This window comes from Silurus meridionalis, chromosome 15 (genome assembly GCF_014805685.1).
Source record: "Silurus meridionalis isolate SWU-2019-XX chromosome 15, ASM1480568v1, whole genome shotgun sequence".
NCBI classification, from domain to species: domain Eukaryota; kingdom Metazoa; phylum Chordata; class Actinopteri; order Siluriformes; family Siluridae; genus Silurus; species Silurus meridionalis.
Window position 1 is genome coordinate 16,607,316 of NC_060898.1, and position 22,395 is coordinate 16,629,710.

The window sequence follows — 22,395 nt, forward strand, 5'->3', positions numbered from 1 at the left end:
TGGGACATAGAGAAAGATTTAGCAATTAGAAACCGCTCAAAGGATGTGCAGTGACACATGTGCTACCCTGTCTGTAGACACACACACTCTTCAGGCTGAGTCAACTATTACACTCGACGAGTGTTTTCCATCTCACAGGGTCACAGAGCATGAAGCTATGAAGCTGCAGACTATGATGGAGAGCTTAGCACGTGTCACTGTGTATAAGCGAGAGAGAAAAGTGTTTCTTGTCACTCATAGATTTGTAATAAGACACACTAAATGCTTTTTGGCAAAACATTGATGGCTCAATTAAGTCATGTGACAGGCTATCCTGAGTGGCTTTACGAATCCCCCAAAAAATCTAAACAAAATGTAAATGGGTAAATTCATTTAAATATATGAGTTTATATTTATATATTAAAAAAGAAATTCCTTCAGTGCTGGTGAGTAGCTAGCTACAGGTAGCAATGCTGCTGCTCAACCACATTTTACTATTGTAACTCTAGGGTCTACAGTTTGACTTTAAGCTCAGATTACTGTTGGTGTAGAGGTTCTACGCAATTACATGTTGTTTCCTTGTACTAATGGGTTCTTTGGGTTTCTTCTTAATTAGGCTGAGGTTTGTCTAAATCCCTCTATGTGCGAATAAGTGTTATATAATGGACAAGTGTTTCAACCCTTCTACATATTCCCACTTTGCATCCAGTGTTTCCAGAAGAGGCTTTAAATAAACCAGGTCACCCATAAATGAATGCTAATATTAAAAAATCCTAATTGTACAGAGTGGCGTAAATGTAGTTGGCTAGTTGTACCCGGTAGTGTAGCTAGATATTTTACCAAAATGTTTGGCTGTATCAGTACTGTACATGCTTTTACAATCACAAAGCAGCTTCCGGATACATTGTGCACTATTACAGTTTTTCTCGGTTGCTTTGGAGCTTTTCTCGATTTTGTCCTTAATATTTGCAAAGCAGTAAGTGCATTTCTCAAAACAATTTGTACAAACAGCACAACACATTGAATTTCTTGCAAAAGCCTGTACTTTTCTCAAAAGTTCATCAAGTTAAAGTTTATTTCATCTCTCAAATGTAAGTGTTTGTGTCAATGAACATCTCATTCCCACCAGAATGAAGTCACTTTGTCATTGTTCAAAAACAAAATCATCAGAAGGTTTAGTCATGTGGTGTTTTTTATAAGGGTGCACAGTTTCCAGAATTTCTTGATATAAACTATGCTTTGGATTACAGAGATTGAAAATGTTTTGTATACACTCTCCAGTTGAAGGTTCACGAGATTTACCTTTGACCTGTTTTAGAGAACTGGTTGATTATTGGTTGATCTGATGCCATACACTCTCCTTCATTAGTGACATTCAAGATTCTGATCTGCACATTTCATCAATTTAAGTCACATTTACAAAAATAAGTTTAATAGAAATTTAAGGTTGACAGATTCTGACAACTGGTTTAACCATTTTGCATTTAATGTCTTATGCAATGGACTGATGCTGAGATGTTTTGGAGGTTGAGACTATTTAGGTAAAACCAGTATAATATATTTTGATCAACACGACATAAACAACTGATAATGTAGGAAACAGCAGACACTTGTAGACAATCAATTAAATTAATGTACAGAAGCTTTCGCAATTTTATCAAAGGAACAAAAAATGTTCTTATGATGTTCACATGTGACTAAATGATGATGAGGTTAAACAAGTAATGAAATGCTTTTTTTAAATGTATCCTAAATAAAGGTTGCCAATTACCTCTCATATAGCGTTCCCATTATACTTCACAGTTCTCAGTGGATTCACATGATAACATTGTATTACCCAAAGTATCAAATCCCAATAGTGTTCCATGCAAACGCTAGTGATGGGTATAGAATTCAGATTTTGTGTCATATGGTTAGCATTAGCAGCTGAGAAAATTTATTTCCCACCTTGTACTTGGTGCCATCCTGTAACTGCTCCCCCTCCCGTATCCAGCTGACTGAAGGTTTGGGGTTGCCGAACGCAGTGCAGCTGAGCGTGATGCTGCCCCCCTCTTTAGCCTCTACGTACTGCGGTGGTGTGTCGGTGAACGTTGGAGGAGCTGCAACACAAACAATGTGTTTATATATTTGTATTTTACATACATACAACACAGTGTCTGCTACATATCAGTGACATGGCATAATCCATGCCTTCATACACTATATGGACCAAAGTATTGGGACACCAGACATTTCTAGCCTTTTGTGGTTCTTCATTCGAGTAGGATGCTTTAGCATCCTAAAAAATTAGGATGTTTACTTGAACTAGGAGACCCAAGCTGCATGAAGATGCACAAAGATGCTTTGCATGGGTTGGAGTGGAAGATGCAATGGACTGCTATAGCGCCCCGATCTCAACCCTATTAAAAACCTTTGGGATGAACTGGAATGCTGAATGCACTCAACAGTACCTGTTTGAACATGACACATTTTAATTTTCATTTTATTTATATTTTTTATTTTTTTTTTTGCAATAAAAACTACGTATATATTATTCTCAAATTCCCTTTAAAAATATATATACCAGGTCAAAGATAATGACATTTTCACTAACAAATAAAAATGGGATGAAAATGCCACAAGTGGCTAATTACAGTTTTTCTCAGTTGATTTGGAGCATTTCTTGAATCATACTAAATATTTGCAAACCATTAAGTGCATTTCTCAAAACAATTTGTACAAGCAGCACAAAACATTGTATTTCTTGTAAAAGCCTGTACTTTTCTCAAAATCCTTAGTTCATCTCTCGAAAGTAAGTATTTGTGTCAGTGAACATCTCATTCCCATCAGAATGAAAAGTCTATTTTGTCATTGCTCACAAACAAAATCATCAAAATGTTTAGTCATGTTGTCAGTATGACGGCGCACAGTTTTAGAATTTCTTGATATAAACTATGGTTTGGATCACAGTGACTAAAATGCACAAAATTTGACTTCCATCTGTTTGGCATTTATGAATTTCAGCAGCACAAATGTATTTATTTGATTGCATATTTGATTTTTATTGACTGCATGAGACCAGACAGGATTCACACTTTTATTGTACTATATAAGTGTCCGTTTGTTTCTTAGTTGTTCATCCCTTTTCAGAATTTATATGTTTTGCTCTGTCTGTATACACTTTTAAATTGAAAGTTCACGAGATTCACCTTTGACCTGTTTTAGAGAACTGGTTGATTATTGGTTGATCTGATGCCATACACTCTCCTTCATTAGTGACATTCAAGATTCATCTGCACAATTCATCAATTCAAGTCACATTTACAAAAAAAGGTGAATAGAAATTTTAGCTGAAAGATTCTGACAACTGGTTTAAACATTTTGCATTTAATGTCTTATGCAATGGACTGATGCTGAGATGTTTTGGAGGTTGAGACTATTTAGGTGAAACCAGTATAATATATTTTGATCAACACGACATAAACAACTGATAATGTAGGAAACAGCAGACACTTGTACACAGTCGATTAAACAAATGTACCAAAGCATTCGCAATTTGATTAAAGCAACAAAAAATGTTCTTTTGATGAGCATAAATGACTAAATGACGTGGAGGTTGAACAAGTAGTTTTGAGAATTTCATTTCTGATCTGAGAAACGCTCCTCTCTGTGCACTCAGTTTAAAAAGGTGATTATGCGGGAGAATTAATTAAGACGTGTTGGTGCTATGAAGCCAGAGGAGAGACAAGGTGAGACAGCACCTCTGTGGTCGCTAACATGGTGCAAGATAGACTGTAGGCGTGGCATTTTCTGAATATGTATGCTAATGCTGTATAGTTTGGGAAAATATTCTGCCATACTGTAAAGCTGCTGTATACCAGGTCCCAGAGATATTAGGAAGCTGGGGTTCACCCATGATTCAGCACCCCTGAAACCCAGAGAGTTAAGGGCCTTGCTTAAGCGCCACAAGAGTGGCAGTTTGGACCATGAACCTCCAACCTTCCAATCAGTAACCCAGAGCCTTAAACACCTTAAACCACTTCAGTAACTTTAGTAACCAATGGAATTAGCAGGTTTTTGGTGAAGTGTTGTAGGTTTATATTCTCTGAATCTTGCACTCTCTGAAAGTGTGACTATTAAAATACTGAAATTACAGAAGTGTCATGTTTAAACGACTCAAAATTGGTGTAGATTTTGAATCAACTAAAATGTAACAACCAATAGCTACATGAATTTATATGAATACAACTGTTAGGTTGTATGTTAGTAACTGGTTAGTAACTGTTAAGTACTTGATAAAAAAAAAGTGCAATGTTTTAGATGATTAATTGCAATATCCTGTAAAAAACAAAAATACATAGTGACCATAGTGAACCAAAGACTGATCTGCTAAACTTATTGTCCACTGGAAGTAACTGCTGTTCATAATTTGATCCATTTCAAAGATCATTCAATTAATTATTTAATCAATCAATCAAACAATCAATCAATCTTGTCATATGTAAAGATTTAACACTGGCCTTAAAATATATTGTATTGTTTTTGTTTTAATACATCTCAGCATGAAATATTATGATTACATCAGACTGTAAAACAGAGGTGCTGGACTTCATATTGCTTCACACTTAAATTAATAAACAAGAAATACATGCCTAAAAATATCATAGCATCCACACTAATGGACAATAAATATGAAATCTTGAATAATTTAATAACGTGAAGGTTTTTTTTTTTTGTAAATTGTAAGATTTTGGACTACTGGATGTTAATTTTGGACCACATCTGGACCACCTCTAGGACCATAGTGTTCTATTCCAACACAGAAACAGTTCATTTACTTTTGAAAGCAAGTAATAGTTTACTTTTTACTCAAACTAATACAAGCCGTTTTTATTTTTTAGTAAACTCGTGTGTAACTTACAAATTCAAGTCTATACTTAGGAATAAAGTCTGAAGTTGAACGCTGTTTTAAAACTGATAACAGTAGATAACATCCAAGTAATAAAAGCACCGCCACCTCATGATGCTCTCAACAATCAGAAAGGTACAGTTGATGTTAATAAATTGCACAATCAATAACATCTCACCCAGGCATATTTAATAGAACAGTCATTTTATGAGCTTATTACACCCATACTCCCTCTGAAAGATCTTCAAACAGGTTTTTTCTTTTAAGCGGCTATTATCAAGCGAGTAAAAGTAATAACCATAATTTAAAAGCCACTCGGGCAGACGAGAAAGGCGGTCAGAAATCTTTAAAAATGTTTACTTCTCCTTAATCAAATCGGAGATGCGGAGTGAGAGAGAGTAAATCGCTTTCTCGGATTCACGTGTCAGAGGAGGCGACGAGGCCGTGAGGCAGAGACATCTGTCCACTCAGAGATCTCCATCTGCTTGCTGTTCATCTTCAGACAAGCTCACACACTCCCACACTGACCTGTGATGCTGACTAAACACCAACACTGCACAAACAGAGTCTCCCTCTCCCTCTTTCACTCACACACTCTCTTATAAGCATCTGTCAGAATGTCTCAAAAGGCTGAAGGCCACAAGAGTGTGTGTGTAAAAGAACGTGAGTGTGTTGCCGTCACACAGCCGCAGTTTCTTATTGATCTTACGACCTGCTTCTGGCTCCCAAGCCGTCCGGTGAGCTCGCTTGACACTGGCGCATGGGCAGGCTGAATAAACCGTGCCTTATTTTTCGCTGAATCAGACATCGGATTCACATGGCACTACACCTGCAGTGGGCAGAAATCAAAGCGCTGGTACAGCAGCTTCCCTATTCATGCACAGCAGACTGTCAGGTTTTATAGTCCCGCTTTCTGTGATCTCACACACACACACACGACCAGCGGCAGGCTCCAGCAGGTTGTTTGGTGCCAGTCAGGCTGCACCTGCAGTGTCAGTAAAAAGGGCTATCCGCTGAGGTTAAATAGAGCTTTTTGAAACAAGTGGCCTCCTATTGAGCTTCTCTGTGTCTCAAATTAAATATTTTGCATGTCATATCTGCGTTAAAAGCATCACACATAGCTGCTGGCCTCACATAATCTTTGTATCGTCGACCCAAGCAAAATCACATACACAAAAAATGAGGGTAGGTTGTAGCTTTCCAGAAGTGTCGCTGCTACAATATAAGCTACAGTGCAAAAGTAGCATGAATTGGTGGGTAGAACCACATTAACAAACAACTACAATATTAGGAGATCAAATGTTCATAAATCCCAACAATGCCAAAGTTGTCCATGTCTGGATGTACAAAAAAGTGGTTTGAGTTTGGGTAGGTGTTTTGTGACAGTTTCAATGATGGGTGTTTCAATGATGCAGCATGTGCAGCAGGTGGGATCACAGGTCTCACAGGAGGCATGTGGTTGATTTTGTTCATGTGATAGGGAAGAACTAGGTAGATATGAAAATCTGTTGATATAAACTATCTACATAATAGTGTATATAGAAATAATAATCAAATAACAATGGGCAAAATTTTTTCTATACACAGTAGATTTGTCTGTTTGTCCCTAAGGTCTGACACTGGGTCACTACTGCGCTGCCTACACTGCTAATGTTAATATAAAATGAGGAAAAAAACTTGTTGCCTTTTTTCTATTTTCTACCATTTTTATAAAAATGGACAGTTTTGAAAATCATTACTATGGCAATGCATAATATGTGATATATAATATGTAATGATATAGCTATGTGGCTTTGTGACTGAAGCATATTATAAAGCAGAGGAGCATATCACTTCACTGCTGTCACACTGTCCTCATACATGTCTTGCACCACACTCAAATACTTCTGTGACACACCTGATTTCCTCACACAATACAACAGCTCCTCTTTCTGCACCCTGTCATACGCTTTCTCTAGATCCACAAACACACACTGCAACTACTTCTGACCGTCTCTATACTCCATTATACTCCATTAACATTCAAAATAATGCATCTGTGGTGCTCTTCCTTAGCATGAAACCATACTGTTGCTCACAGATGGTCACCTCTTCCCTCAGCCTGGCTTCGACTACTCTTTCTCATAACTTCATGGTGTGACTGATCAACTTTATTCCCCTGTAGTTTCTTCAGGTCTTCACATCTCCCTTATTCTTAAAGATCGGTACCAGCACACTCCTTCTCCAGTCCTCAGGCATCCTCTCACCTTCCAAAATCTTGTTGAACAATCTGGTTGAAAACTCCACTGCCATCTCTCCTAAACATCTCCATGCTTCTACTGGTATGTCATCTGGTCCTCATCCTCTTGATCACTGCTCTCACTTCCTCCTTACTGATCCTATCCACTTCCTGCTTCACCATCTCCACATCATCCAACCTTCTCTCTCTCTCATTTTCCTCGTTCATCAGCTGCTCAAAAGACTCCCTCCATCTTCTCAACACACTCTCCTCACTAGTCAACAAATTTCCATCTCCATCCCTAATTGCTCTAACTTGCAGCACAGCCTTCCGAGCTCGGTCCCTCTGCCTGGCCAACTGGTACAAATCCTTTTCTCCTTCATTAGTGTCCAACCTCGCATACAGCTCCTCATATGCCTTTTCCTTTGCTTTTGCCACATCTGTCTTTACCTGCTGCCACACCTCCTTGCTATACACAGTACATATATATAGACCACACTTTTGGAATGAATTTAATAACACTTGACTTTACTAACACCCATGTGGTTTAAATGACCACAAAGCTCCACAAGCCCACTCTAAAATCTAGTGTAGCTAATGTGTAATGTTGATAGCAAACTTCCTGACTGATATTGAACAGATTGTTTGCAAAACACGTTATGGTTTTAATAAAGTGCTTATTTACATACTGCAGGTTTCTCAGTGGCTAAATATCTGAGATAATAATTATCTAGCACTATATACTGCACAGCCCAAAAACTGTGAATGTTGCACATTTTGAACACAAAAGATGGACAAAGAAAAAAACAACAAAAAGTGTGTTAATAAGCCACTGTGACATGCCAAGCTGCCAAACCAGCTTTTGGCTTCCATGTCTCTGGAAGTGTACTGAGGGTATAAACGCCATTCATCCGAAACAAACATTCCCTTAGTTGATGTCTCATGATGTTGGTGGAAAAATCCATAGCTTACTCACACACTATCAAAAATGTCCTACAGGTGTTCAGTGGGGTTGCAATCTGGTGATTATGAAGGTCATTACATACGATTTACATCAATTCCATACTTATTAAGTATTCATTGAGCTCTCATGAATATTGGTGAAGTCATCCTGGATAGGGCAGAACACTCCTATCAGGATAGAAATGTTCAGGATTGATCAGTCATATTGATTATATTGATTTGTAATACCGACAGAGGCATCAGGATTCATATTATTGTAGCTGAACAAAAAATTTATATATTGCAGATATTGACTTTAAATGAGTGTTTACAGTTTTTTTGGCATTTCTTGGAAATCATTTTCACTGGGTACAGAGATGACAAGAATGACTTAGCTTTTAATAGGGGAAGTTTATGTGAATAAATATCTCAGATAAAACAAAATATTCTCACACGTGTTACAATATTCAATGTCACCTAAATGTCACTTTTCTGCACAAAATAAACAAAAATGAATTCTATCAACACAAACTATAAAAGAGGCTTTCAAGAAAAAACTAGCTGGTGTAACAAAGTAACAAGCTTTTAATTTACTTGCAAGTTCCAACTGAGTGCTTGAAAGAATTATGGCTTCATATTAGGAAGTCGTACATGACATCTTATTAAATGCATATAAAGATAAAGAAAAATTAGTTTTGGAAAGATCAAGGATCAATCAAAAAGTGTTGCTGGTGATGTACATACACTGATCAGGCGTAACATTATGGGCACCTGCCTAATATTTTCTTGGTCCGTTGGATCGGAACACACGGGGCAGCCTTTACTCCTAACGTGAATCAGTGATCCTTGGTCGCCCATGACCCTGTTGCCAGTTCACCACTTTTACTTCCTTGGATAATTTTAGATTGATACTGAGCACTGCAGACTGGGACCCCACAAGAGCTGCAGTTTTGGAGATGTTCTGTCCGAGATGTCTAGCCATCAAAATTTGGCCCTCATCAAACTAGCTCAAATCTTTAAGGTTGCCCATTTTTCCTGCTTCTAACACATCAACTTTAAGGACATTATGCATTTGCTGCCTAATATTTCCCACCCACTAACAGCTGCAATGATGAAGAGATAATCAGTGTTATTTACTTCACCACTCATAATGTTATAATGTCATAATGTTATGCCTGGTTGGTGTAACTATTACAGTTAACTTGCTTTGCTAATCTGTCAGTGAAGCGTGTAGAAAGCCAAACAGACATCCAGTTTTACTCTAAATAGGTACATTATCGAATAGCTTAATTGTAATGTAAATGTAACTGAAAATTCTTATTGAAATGTAAAATGTGACATATCCACAGCTGAAGAGATGGCATGCTTTTAAATAGCATGTACAAAGAAACAGTAATCCACCTTCATATAGCAGTAAATAAGTGTAAAAGAAGTGTTGAGGTGTAGTGCTCCTGAAGGAGAAAATGGTGAAATGCTGAAAAAATTCAGGAATCAAGAGCAGCTGAGCTCCTTTTAAAAATCATAGCCAGCTCTTGGTGTTCCTGCTGTTGCCAGTACAACTACTGATGCATTTACCTCAGTCACACTCTCTCTCAGTCTGTCTCCTCTCCCTGTCTTTGCCTCTGTCTATTCCTCTAACTCTCCTTTTCACTGGTTCGCTCGTTATATTGTAGTATGCAGATTAGGTGCATAAAATGACTACAAAAAATGACTTGCTCTCAGAAATGCATCACAAGGGAAAGATTTCAGCGGCGTCGAGCCGTGCATTTTGCAAGACAATGGCACAACGGAGAGCAGCCAAATTATTTGAAATAAATGCAAACGCGGAGCAGCAGAGATGCCAGGAGAGAGGAGATCTGAAACGGATACCCAGAACTAATTACAGACAAATGCAAATGTCAAATCCAGCGTTTACAAGTGAGTCATTATGAGGAAAATCCTCTTTGCCTAGGACTGATGTGGTAAATATGGCTCATATCTGTTTTCGATGCAGCATATTATAAAGCAAAGCAATGCATCATGGGAAGGTTTAACAGAACGTGGGCGGTGAGGCTGCACTGGTCAGAAAAAGGTGCTGATGTCAGCATGGGGTCTGTGTACACCGTATTCATGCGGTTTCTGGTTTCATTTAAACAAATATTTTTAGAATACACTCCTATGCTTGTTCCTCCTTATTTTAAATTCATTTTGGGGCTAAAATTAATGTATGACCCAAACGTGAGTCAGTAATTATTGCATAGCTAGTAGCAAAAAGGGTTAGATTAAAGATTGATGTTAGTGTATGATGTATTGCTAACATTATAAAATCATGACATGCTTTTTAAAGAAACAAGTGGTGACTTTAAATGAGCGTGATTATAAAGGGGACTATATATATATATATATATATATATATATATATATATATATATATATATATATATATATATATATATATACCCTAAGTTTCAGAGTGGTGCTATGTAAACTGGTGAAATAGAGCAATGCCTTTGAGTCACCAAACAGATGCTAACACAATTCTAATATGATGTACAGAACATGGCACAACTGTAGAGCTAAACTACATAAATACATTATATTAGTCGCCCTGGTCTGCTGCAGCACAACAGGAACTGGATGGAGTTGCTTTAGTCACCAGGAATTAATTAGTGAATGTGTTATGCCCAGGTTACAAGGAGCGATGCCAAATCACATAGAAATTCAACTGACATTGTGAAACACTGTTAATCTGTACTGTTACTTTGATTAATTGGGGTCTACTTGGAGCTCTAACTGGCAGGAAAGTCAGCTTTTGTACGCTCTGCATATAAATGTTAAGGTAAAAAAAGATGGACAAACCAAAACACCTTCATAAAGATCAGGTTTACTGTAAGGCCATTTTTTACTTTTCAAGAGAATAGACATCTCTGGTACAGGTTGCAGCAAATACTAAAAATTTAGGAGCTACTACAAATAAGTGAACAAAGGAACATGGCTAAAGCCTGTTGGGACTTTAATTGTAGTGCCTACCTGATATGAGCACATGACAAGATCAAGAAATGCCTAATGCATAATTAGGGTGCATATCCAAAAGCCGTTACAATTCAACAGCATTGTAAATAATGATAATGAGATGGACATATAGTGTCATCAAAGATACCATTTAAACACAAGTTAATCATCATTCTTCTGTGTTCTGTTGTCATTTGTTGTGGACTGTGGCCTTTGCTACTGCCCACAAAGCCATCTGCAGAAAGGCTGCAGCATATGGTCAGTCCCACTCAGCTCAATGCTCAGCACTTACAGCAGGCTGGGAAGCCATCAGCACCATGGAGAGCTCCTTTGTCAACGTCAACAGCACCAAAGCCAGTTAATGCCTCAGTGTGACTTCAGATCTCACATCTGCACAATAAAAAACATGGACATACACTTGCAAAGTTGTAAAATAAATGGCTATGTCAACTATGGTAAGGTGTAGAGGAAACTTTAGCATCCAAACTCAACCTTATACTTAAATCATGTCAATTGAAACAGAATCTAACAGAATGATATAAAGCACCGCTAATTCTAACTGATTAAAAAAAAGAATTCAATCTATTATCGAGAAAACCTAATGCTCAAACTCCAATAAAGCCACAGCCACACATAGCCAGGAGCCCAGGGAGCAAAACTGTCAGTTCGAAAAGATCACAGCTGACCTCACATGTCTCAGAGGAGAAATGTGCTAGTCTCCTCAGTTGGTAGCTGTTGAATGAATAGTGAGAGCTGGCTGATGAGTGGGAAGTGCTAAGTGAGAAAAAAGATAGGGTCATGTGCATATATTGGGTGCTTTGCTTCCATATGTTTTAATTTAAAGCTACAACACATAAAATGTAAAGTTATATGTGTAAATTATGCATGTAAAGTTAACAAACATTTCAAATTCATTCCTGCATATTCATTCACATGCTTATACTTTGCACTTAAGGCATACTTTTTTCTTTCTAAAGAAAAAGCACATGCATTTCAATAAGTTGCAATACTATTTGTACTGGGGTATACAATCATTTCATGTGAACCTTGTTGCCTAGTTACACAGACTGTCATGGTAAACAAACTCCCTGCTGCATTTCAGCTTTTCTTCATTCAATATTTCATTAGATTTGTTTTTCCCACATTTTATCGATGCCTCGTGAAAATAACTTTGTAAAACTACTAAAAATAGTAGCCCATCCAGGTAACTCTGGGTATGCATTTCATACTATAATTTGAAACACACTCATTTTTGATACACTCACATAATATTTAGGATCAATAGTAGGCAGTGTGTGGTGTAGCACATGTCATAAATGTTATCTTACTGATTAATGTCTAGAACCAAGAACTCTCTCCATTAAACGAAAGTAGACAGGCTTCAATATATTCCTTTATTAAGCTTCTATAGAGGATGTTACTGGTAGATTTTTTTTTTAACCTCATAAGTCACCATTCTTCAAAAATCAGTTCTGTCGGTACCATCGCATGCAAGTTTGCCCTACCAACTAGTGTGAGTGGTCCACAGTTTTGCCATGCAGACTTATTCATAACACTAATCTGATCCTATGTAGGGGTCAGACTAAACAATAGTGACCCTCTTGTTTCATCCCACAGGATTAGCGCTGAATTGCTTCCATGGCAGAGTGGATTTAATCACTTTGCTCTCTTCTCTGACCCTCACGCTAGGAAGATCTTTTAAAACTGCTTCTACATGTTTCTATAGCAACAGAGACTCTCACTTAACCTAGAAGGATTTTACAACTATATTACTCACAGCCGTAGTAATATAGTTACCAAAAGGTGATAATTGCAGTGTTTGTCATATTAGCAATCTCAACTGTGATATATCACTGTGTTGAGTGTCAGAAATCTGTGCACAAAAAATACACAGAAACCGTGAGCTGAGCAAAACTGACAACTGGTCGTTGTACCACTGAAAAGAAGAAATTAACAGAAATAAAAAAGGAAAAAGGAAAAAAAAACAGGGTCTATTTGAGCTTTATTTTTTCAAGGCAAACTCCAGTCATTTGTACATGTGCTCACATTTATGTTAATTACAAATTAATTTAACATTATTACAAATTTAGAGTTTCTTGATATTTTGAATTACTGCCTCAAAGACAATCAAAAGATTACATTTGCATGGTTGTTAATTTAATATTAAATATCCATATATTTACACATATATGACAGGGTTTATTTTTTTTCCATTTTAATTATTATTCAAATATATCTACGAATTCACCATATGGACAGTGTGTGGACACCTGACATGATTCGTATGTGCTTTCTGAACATCTTGATCTACATTTAGTTTCCATTCGGAGTTAGAATAACCTCCAGTTCTCTGGGAAAATATTTAGATTTGCATCCCCTTATTTAAAAAAAGGAAAAATGTAATACTACCGTGTCCAAAGATGTATTGTGCAATTGTGTTACTCCAATCATATAGTGTATCTTTTATCTGGTTCTTATGTCTACTTAGATTTTGCCAACTGCATTAAATCAGTTAAACTCATCATAGTAGCTTTTCTTTCCCACTACCACTAGTTTCAGAATTAAAATATAAAAATAAAATCCTTGCACCGAGACACAGTACTTTTCATTGACCAGCACGGTGTGAAAGAGCACATTCATACATTGTGGGCTTCACGTCACTATTCAAACCCACTCAGAGGCTCTGTCCCAGCTACCAGCTGAGCTGTACTCATTTTCAGACACTACTAAAGCGGAGGGTTAAACTCCAGGGTCAATATAAGCCTGAAAAAAACCTCCAGATACTTGTGTTATAAGAAGAGCTTGTTGTCAGAGTTTCAAGAGCACATTTTACACATTGGTAAATTTTTACGGTATATAGTGTGATATGATACACAGATTTATTTTTTACCACTGACTTTAACAGATTTATTTACATAGGGTTAGCAATATAGCCTACAAACGCATCGAAGATGGAAATGTACAGTAATGTGTATGGCTGGTAATTGCAGTGGCATGTTTTTAGCTGATTAATTAGGATTGATTATATAAATTGATGTCAGGGTGCAATTTTTGCTTTTGCAATAGAAAAGATGGCTAATTGACAACATTTATGAACTGCTGCTCATATAGTAAAAATGTAATAGCCCAAACATATACACGATATTTGCCGGAAACAGATATAATATATGGTTTCATAATTATAAAACCAATTTGCACTGAACATAACATAACACAACATAAAACACAATACATCATTTGGAAGGGAGAGCCATAAATTTCTGCTCCTTCTACCTCCATGCAGGAAGTCCTTTCACTTATTAATGCCTTTAAAACTAGTTCAGCTTTTGTCTATGCCTCATATATGCTTACACATTTTAATCAGCATGGTTCACTCAGGCATTTTAAAATTGTAACTATGTGACTAAAAACACATTCACACACGCTAATCGGTGGCGTACAAACGTACGTATGCACGCACACATTCACCTACACACATCTTTGGAGCGCCTGCTCCCTGCAGCATTACATCATTTCCACCCATCCTTCTTCCCCTCGCACGCTCGAGCCACTGGAGAGCATGTGTGAGGGTGAGAATATCACAGGAACAATATAACGGCAGCGGTGGCATCTCAGAGGCACGTAGCAGCAGCTACCGGGAATCAAAAAGCGCTCAGTGACTGGTGGAGAAGCACTCACTGTGCCGAGCAGTAACCTCCTCGATTAGCAAATCACATTCTGCAGCTCACCTCTCTACCCATCATTGTGAGGATTCCTCTCGCAGGCTTGGGGAATTCATCAACTGGGCTACATGCATAAATTTATAAGTATGAACCGAGTGGATTGTTATGTAGATTTCTAGGTTTTCAAAGCACAGCGGGCTGTAGGGATAGAAGGAATACTTTTCATATCAGCAACGAGTCTTTAATGACGTTAATTCCCCACTCCAACACTAATTCCACAGCTGAAACTGATGCTTACAGATTTTAGAAACATGAGCTTCTCACAGATAGTGGCATTAAAAAATATATAATAAAGAAAAAATTGAGAACACAAACCAGCAGTTGAAGGACCACACTTTTCCATCAAAACTGATTGATGGTGTATTGAGACATCCGTTGTATCTTGTTAACAGCTTGTCAGTGTTGCAAGTTCTGCACTTTTCCTGAAGACTACCTTTCTAGCAAATTGTTTTTTTTTTTTTTTTGATTAAGTACATTACTGCTCTAATCGTTCTGAGAAAAAAAACTAGAAGGGAGGAAAAAGGTTCAACAGCCTTTAGGTCACAAATTATGATGGAATGAGAAATGGCTGTACCAAAGGCAGCATTACATCACACTAAACAAAGTAATGAAACGATTAAAAACTCCTGGAAATCCTGCATTTTCTATAAAAAATAATGAGAATTAACGCTGGGAAACATGTTTAAAACATTATGGCTTATGCTATAGCTTATGTTATTCCTTACCAGCCTTTCTTTTTCTCTATTGAGAACAAAATGCAAAATATACAACTTATTATATAAATATACAACCTTCAGTCATATAACTGAAAGACCACAAATCACGAACTCCTCTGTTTCACTCGGGGATAAGCAACAGCTTTAACACTAAATGTTACACCACCTTTAAACTGAAGACTTCCATTAAGCAACCTAGATGTAGGTCTCACTTCCATCACATACACACATCACATACATATATACTGTATAGTTTATATAGTACGGTACTATAAATTGGTACGTTTTCTGAGTTATGTACAGTAATTTGTTAAATTGTCTTTTCAATTTTAATTTAAATTGCATTCCCCCGATCTATTCACCCTTCTTTAAGATTCCTGAGTGGGCTAGGCAATGTCTAAAATTTTCTATATTTTCAAGTTACAATGGGTTAATTGGAACACATCTTTCGTAAGTCGGTGAGTACCTTGGACATTTTTTTATTCACTCCTTTTGATAAAGAGTTCCACATGCTCGGATAAATCCAATGCCGTCTCCTGCTCATTCAGAGTGTTAGTACATCACTTTTTGGATTATTTTGTGGCTGTTTCCTGAATCAATTACATCACAGACTATCTTGCATTAAAAGCTTTTCAGTAAAATGTTTGACCTCCAATTATTCTGGCACAAGATCAGAGATAATGCTGGTTGGATCACTTTCTAACAGATAATAATTGTTTCCAAAGTCATCGATTCTGAATATTTGCAAATGAATTTCCGAAAGGCAGTTCTGTGTAAAACATCTGGCTTCAATAATAAAGAGCCAGGAATTAGGTGATAGCTCTGTGTAATCTGCTGTGAAAAAGTGTGACCGTAGCTGTTGACTCAGAGACAAGCACTGATATTAAAGTGTTAGTCACACTACAGGACCGACACACACTCATATACACACACTCACACACTGCAGATTAACTGCCCTCTCAACACTCCACCTTGTCTGTGCAAAGTTGCCAGATTAAGTACACCAGACTCCAATAGACAAACAGACAAACACACAGAAGTCTCTCTCTCTATCACACACACACACACACACACACACACACACACACACACACTCGCTGGTGCAGCTGGTTGCCATCCCATGCCTTCGCATTCTGGCGCAGAGCTCAGCTGATAAGACAAAAATCAATGCTTTTCAATTTGGCCCCAGACAGACAGCCAGTGCTGCTGTGGCTCTTCACCTCTGTAACAGAGCTCTGAGGAGATTTAGACATCCAGATTTAGAAATGTGATCCAACATCCTCAACACATAGCTGCAATAAGCAAAATCTGTCTGCTTCCCCAAGTAATTGCAGAATTAGATTTCCCAGCAGATGTTTGCAAAAGATTTCAGAGTTGAATGTCTATCACAGAAAAAAACAATATGGAGGCTGTATGGAGATGAAGAGGAAAGTGGTTTTTTAAGGCAACTGAATGCAAGCTTGAGCAAATATACTTCTAGAGTTCTGTTTATGTCTTTATACTGTTTGAATTGCAATAGCAAATAACAATTTATGTGCTAAAACCTTACATACTACACTACACACCATTATTTGTCTAAGTGGACAGCTGCAAAAACTGAAAAACTCCAAATACCCTTCAATATAGTGCATATTTACATCCAGCCATATTGGCTTGCTAGATTGGTTATCTAGATAGTAGGGTTGTATAGATACACAAAATTTGCTACAATAAGTTTTCATTATAGCAAACAAAATGAGGCCTAAATATGTCACAAAAACATTCAACATACTAAATGTACAAGAATATAAACCTCAGAATAGCAGTTTTTTCTCACAGTGTTTTTCCTCTATACAGAGTGTTTTTCATGTCTTTAACTATGAACTTCAAAACAAATCTTTCTTTTTGAGGATTGTTTTTAGCCAGGAAATCCATGCAACTGGGTGCCGTTATGTTTTCCTCTATATCTTCACAGCAATGGTATTAATGAAGATTTATATGCTAAGAAAGAAAGAAAGAAAGAAAGAAAGAAAGAAAGAAAGAAAGAAAGCCACCAAGCTGTGGACATTTTTTGGCTCATATACCAAAGTTCCTCAGTCTAATAAAGTCCTTTTCACTTTATATTGGAACAGAGGTTCCCTGACAGGAAGTGCTGACTGCACTTTGACAAGTATGCCTTGGAAATGTTACATTAAAATGTCTGTCTTCTATCCTGACAAATGCATTAATGCTCTGAAATGAAGTTGCCCACAGACACCATGACTGATCCACAACCGATTTCTCAAATCCCAACTGAAGTTTAATTATTAAAAGTGGTATGACAAACCTTTCTGTGGATCATCACTTAGTCTGAGTCAGAGGGCCAAAACTCACCATTCACTGTAAGGTGCACCCAGCTGCCATTGTGGAAGGTGTCGTACTGCTGCTCCAACATCAATACCTTGCACTCGTACCAGCCCTGATCATCTGAACGTACCCTCTCAATCCGTAGAGATGACTTCCCATGCAGGCTAGCTCTTCCTAAAAATGGGACACAGACACACGTGTTAGCTCGGACACACCAAGTCCTTTGTGTAGTTTGGTATGACACTTGGACTTTGACTCAGATTTACAGCTACAAGATTATTTATTGAATCAAACTTGTCTTGTCTTAAAAAAACTTGAGACTTGGCTTAGATTTACAGCTTACATCTATTTGTTTAATCAAGTGGTTTAGACTTAGATTTTCGTAGGTTTTATCTGAGATGAACAGTTGGTTTCAAGTGTAGGCATCATAACATATTCTTCATACTAAATAGATACTGCAAGACCCTTGGTCTATTTTTTTTAGATATTTAAAGCACTCTCTGTGAAATGCTTTTGATGCACTCAAGCAAAATGTTTTGGTTTTTAGAGAGAAGCAGCCAAAACATTTTCTGATTACTGCAATTGGAAGTTGTCTTTATCCATTTAGACTAAGCAAACATATGGCAGAAATGTTAGTTGCAGGGAAAGTTCAGCTGCAAAAAAGAGAAGCCAATTTTTGGTGCCCTGCAGATCAATAAGGAAAAGCTGGAAAGGCGCCAGAGCTGCTCAAGAACAATGAAATGTCTTGGGATGCTTTTACATCAGTGATAAAGAGGTGACAGAACCACAGGACCAACAGTGACACATGCTGTTGGTTAAAGATAGTTCTCAGGTACAGAGATTCTGGAGGTTTTATAGAGGTCAATACACTAAGCTCACAGTCTTCCTTCCTTTACTTTCAAACAACTTCTGTTATCAGTCCGCTTAGGTGACAAATTAATGTACATATAAGAATCAAGGCACAATTGAAATTTTATACCAGGACATTTTGGGGTTCATTTTGTTTTTGTTACAGCCATTACATTTGACCATTTTCTTTCAATTTTATAGATAACTTTAGTCAATGCTGCATCTATTCATTCCTATGAAGAAAGCAAAACCATTACAGAAGTCCCCTCTCACAAATCTACAATCTCTGTGGTGACTGTTTCCCTTTCATAGCTTTTTGTACAGTAATTTCTTGTGCCAAAGCAGATGTATATCATGCCATCTGTTGAGCACAGATGTTCAGACACCAAAGAGACGTTGCTAAATGAATTATACAAAAGTTCGTCCTCCTTCGTTTTTAGGATAAACGCATCTTTTGTATCATGTCGCTAAAACTGTCAAACAGAATTCTTAAGAATTATTTGCTTACAATACAACCGATTGTAGCAGATGAAAGAATGAGCCTTGTGGTAAACCAGACTGTTTAACATAAGAGGTTTTTATTTTTTGCTTTACAATGAACTCCCCAGTGGTTCAAATAAAGCAGCACTGTAAGTGACAATTTACTATAGATACAAAAGACTATAGAGCCAAATACAGGAAATCAGAGACTGACACAAAATAAGGCCAAAACGCTTTATTCAGAAAGTAACGCACAACACACAGAAGGGGCTCTGTTCAAAAGCGCACTACGGGTCAAGTTTTGCAGAGTAGAGACGAAAGATTTGTGAGAACCAGCGTTATTATATAATTTTTGTTAAAACCTACCACTAAATATAAGTTTAAAAACATAATGCAGATGCGAAAGAATTTCTGGTGTTGCTGTTCTTTATAAAAAGCATTTAATAGAAGTTGACCTTTGTATGGCAATGTATCTTGTTTATATATAATTAGTAGTAGATGCGCTATACTTATATTATATAGAAAGTGAGCAATAATTTGTGACCAATATTTTATATGTAGATTGATTTCTCGTCGCTAAACAGTCTCTCAAGCGTGTTCTCTTTGCACCACTGCTGCTTCATGTAAATGATGTATCACGAAACTACAGAGACTGTGGCATGTCCTGAGAGGCACACAGAATATAGATAAACATGGATGAGGTAGAGCTGCATCTGTATCATATTGAATTGCAAAGCATCATCCTTTTTTTCATTGTATCATACTGCATTGTAATGGGATGAATAGTATTGCATTGCTTCGGTAGCTGCTTCTTACAGTATGTATCTTTAATGTAGAATTTGGACAGTGGACTTCATTGAACGTTTAAAGGCTCTGGCATGGAGAAGTGTCAATGTCAACTGACTGTATAAGACTGTGGAAAGGACATTACTCAATCACATACACAGGTGCTCATGAAAGTTCTTGGAAGTTTTCTCTGGAAGTCTTGTATTGTTTCAAGATTTATAATCACACTCTTGATATCAACCAAATGAGGATGGTTCCAATTTTGAGTCTAGTTTCTCTTAAGGTTTCTTCATCATACCATCTAAGGGAGTTTTTTCTCCCGGAGCTGCTCATCAGGGATGAACACACATCATTCTCTTTAATTCTTAAGTTCTGTAAATCTGCTTTGAGACAATGTCCACTGTGAAAAGCACTATAGAAATAAACTTGAACTTGAAATTTAGTGTATCGTATCGTTGGTTATGCATCAAGATGCGATTTGAATCGGCCTCAATTATGGAGATGCACATTCTTAGCCTATAGGCCATGTTGCAGCTGAAGCTCAGTACTTAGTCAAGCTGCTGAGGCTTTAAAAATCTTAAGCCATTCAGCCATGTTTTATACATTTTACTTGGTGCTGAGAAACTTTGTCAAATTCTGCAAAGATTCCAGGACTAGAGAAGAAAGTCTCTGCCAACTCATTACCATTCAGTGTGAACTTGAGCCATTAAAATTGCATATCCTTCCCCCAGTGACGTCTGATCAGAGTTTCTTTGCTTTCATAAATATAACAAGCTCTCAAATGATGTCCATGCTGTCTACGATCTATATCAGTGGTGTAATTTGTAATCTCGGTATGAGAGTAAAACATTATGCTTAATCTAAACGCTTCTGCTCTGATGAAGGTTGTTACTCCTCAGCCCGTCTGCAGCTCTGTGATGCTATTCCCTATTCATCAGGATGGATAAAACAGCCCTTTGAATTCGACTTATCAACAAATTTATAATCTGCTGAAACAGGCTCTCTCTACCATTTTATTGGAGCAATGATCTAAGGAGAACGTCTCGTTTTCTGTGCAGTGTGTTTTTAGTTTGTTCAACATAGTGGAACTGATGGGACACCATCAAAATCCATTAAAATCCATTGCATCTTGCGATTTCTACAAATGATTGTGTACTTTGCTATAAAAAAAAAAACATTATCTCACTTTACTGATTGGTCAGAAACTCTGACAGCAGTGTTGGCCGTCATAGGTATATAGTCATGTGCTTGTTTGAATACTGTGTAATACTGAATAATGTTTTAGATCCTTGTTAATATTGCTTTTATATGTATTTGTATAAAACACCTTAAAATGCTTAAAAATACCAAATTTGCTTTACATTTTTTTTTCGTCATCTGCCAATTGTCACCAATTAGCTACCTCACGTAATATGTCAGTATACTACTCATACTGCATCACAAGGCAGCATGAACCACTTGGAATTTAAAGCGCTATACATCTTAAACATTGACAAAATCACAAATGCCCATGATTGGTTAGAGCCATTATGATTGGCAGGTTTAAGAGACTATACCATCTCTCCTACCTCAAGGGGCACAGGCAATTTTGCTTTCTGGGCCCCTAGCCATGATTACCTGTAGCATTGCTTTACTGTTGTGCCAGAACACAAGGAAGAAAGTCATTTTGAACTGCATGAACCAGTTACCAAGGTAATTTTATCTACTTTTTGGGAAAATTCTAATGTTTATTTTATATTCATGGCTTCTTCTCAGAGAAAACCCCACTTGTCTCACAGTGGGTGGATATATTAGGCAGCAAGTGAACATTTTGTCCTCAAAGTTGATGTGTTAGAAGCAGGAAAAATGGTCAAGTTTAAGGAGTTCGGTGAGGGCCAAATTGTGATGGCCAGACAACTGCGTCAGAGCATCTTCAAAACTGCAGCTCTTGTGGGTCAGTATCTTTGAAAAGTGGTCCACGGATCAGAACTGTTTTGGCAGCAAAAGAGGGACCAACACAATATTAGGCAGGTGGCCATAAAGTTATGCCCGATCGGTGTATTTATACTATGTATACTATTACATTTAGATAGAATCCCTCTATTGATTATTATCCCCAGCACTTGTGGTTAATTATACTTGTGTTTCATTTATATGGTTGAAATTGCTGATGTTCGCTGTGATTTTTTTCTGCAATGAAATTCGGAGGTTTTGTTGTTTTGTTTTAAAACTTTGTCTATTGGCAAGTTGGTCGACTTTCACATTGTTTATCTACCTTACCCACAATGCTGCCTGAACACCTGTTAATAGTAATGCTAGGGGGCTTTAGCCTTTACTTCTTCTCTAAGCACAATGATTAGGCAGAGCCTTCATTTGCCTTATTGTCTTACCTCCCTATATACTGTATATATGCTCTCTAATCAAACAGATCTGGTTCCAAATCATTAACTTTCGCTAGCTTCACTGTCAATGCCATTACATTTTGTCAAAGGAAAAGCATATTAAGGTGAAATACACCAC

The 22,395-nt window shown here is 37.3% G+C and overlaps 1 protein-coding gene across 1 annotated transcript in view; it reads right to left on the minus strand.

Moving 5' to 3' along the window:
* The window catches only part of igsf9bb (immunoglobulin superfamily, member 9Bb), a 101,991-nt gene that overhangs the window by 57,225 nt on the left and 22,371 nt on the right, over positions 1-22,395 (minus strand). The window contains 2 exon segments of the mRNA XM_046868082.1: positions 1,927-2,078; positions 17,809-17,955. Of these exon segments, the coding sequence (XP_046724038.1) occupies positions 1,927-2,078; positions 17,809-17,955 (299 nt within the window).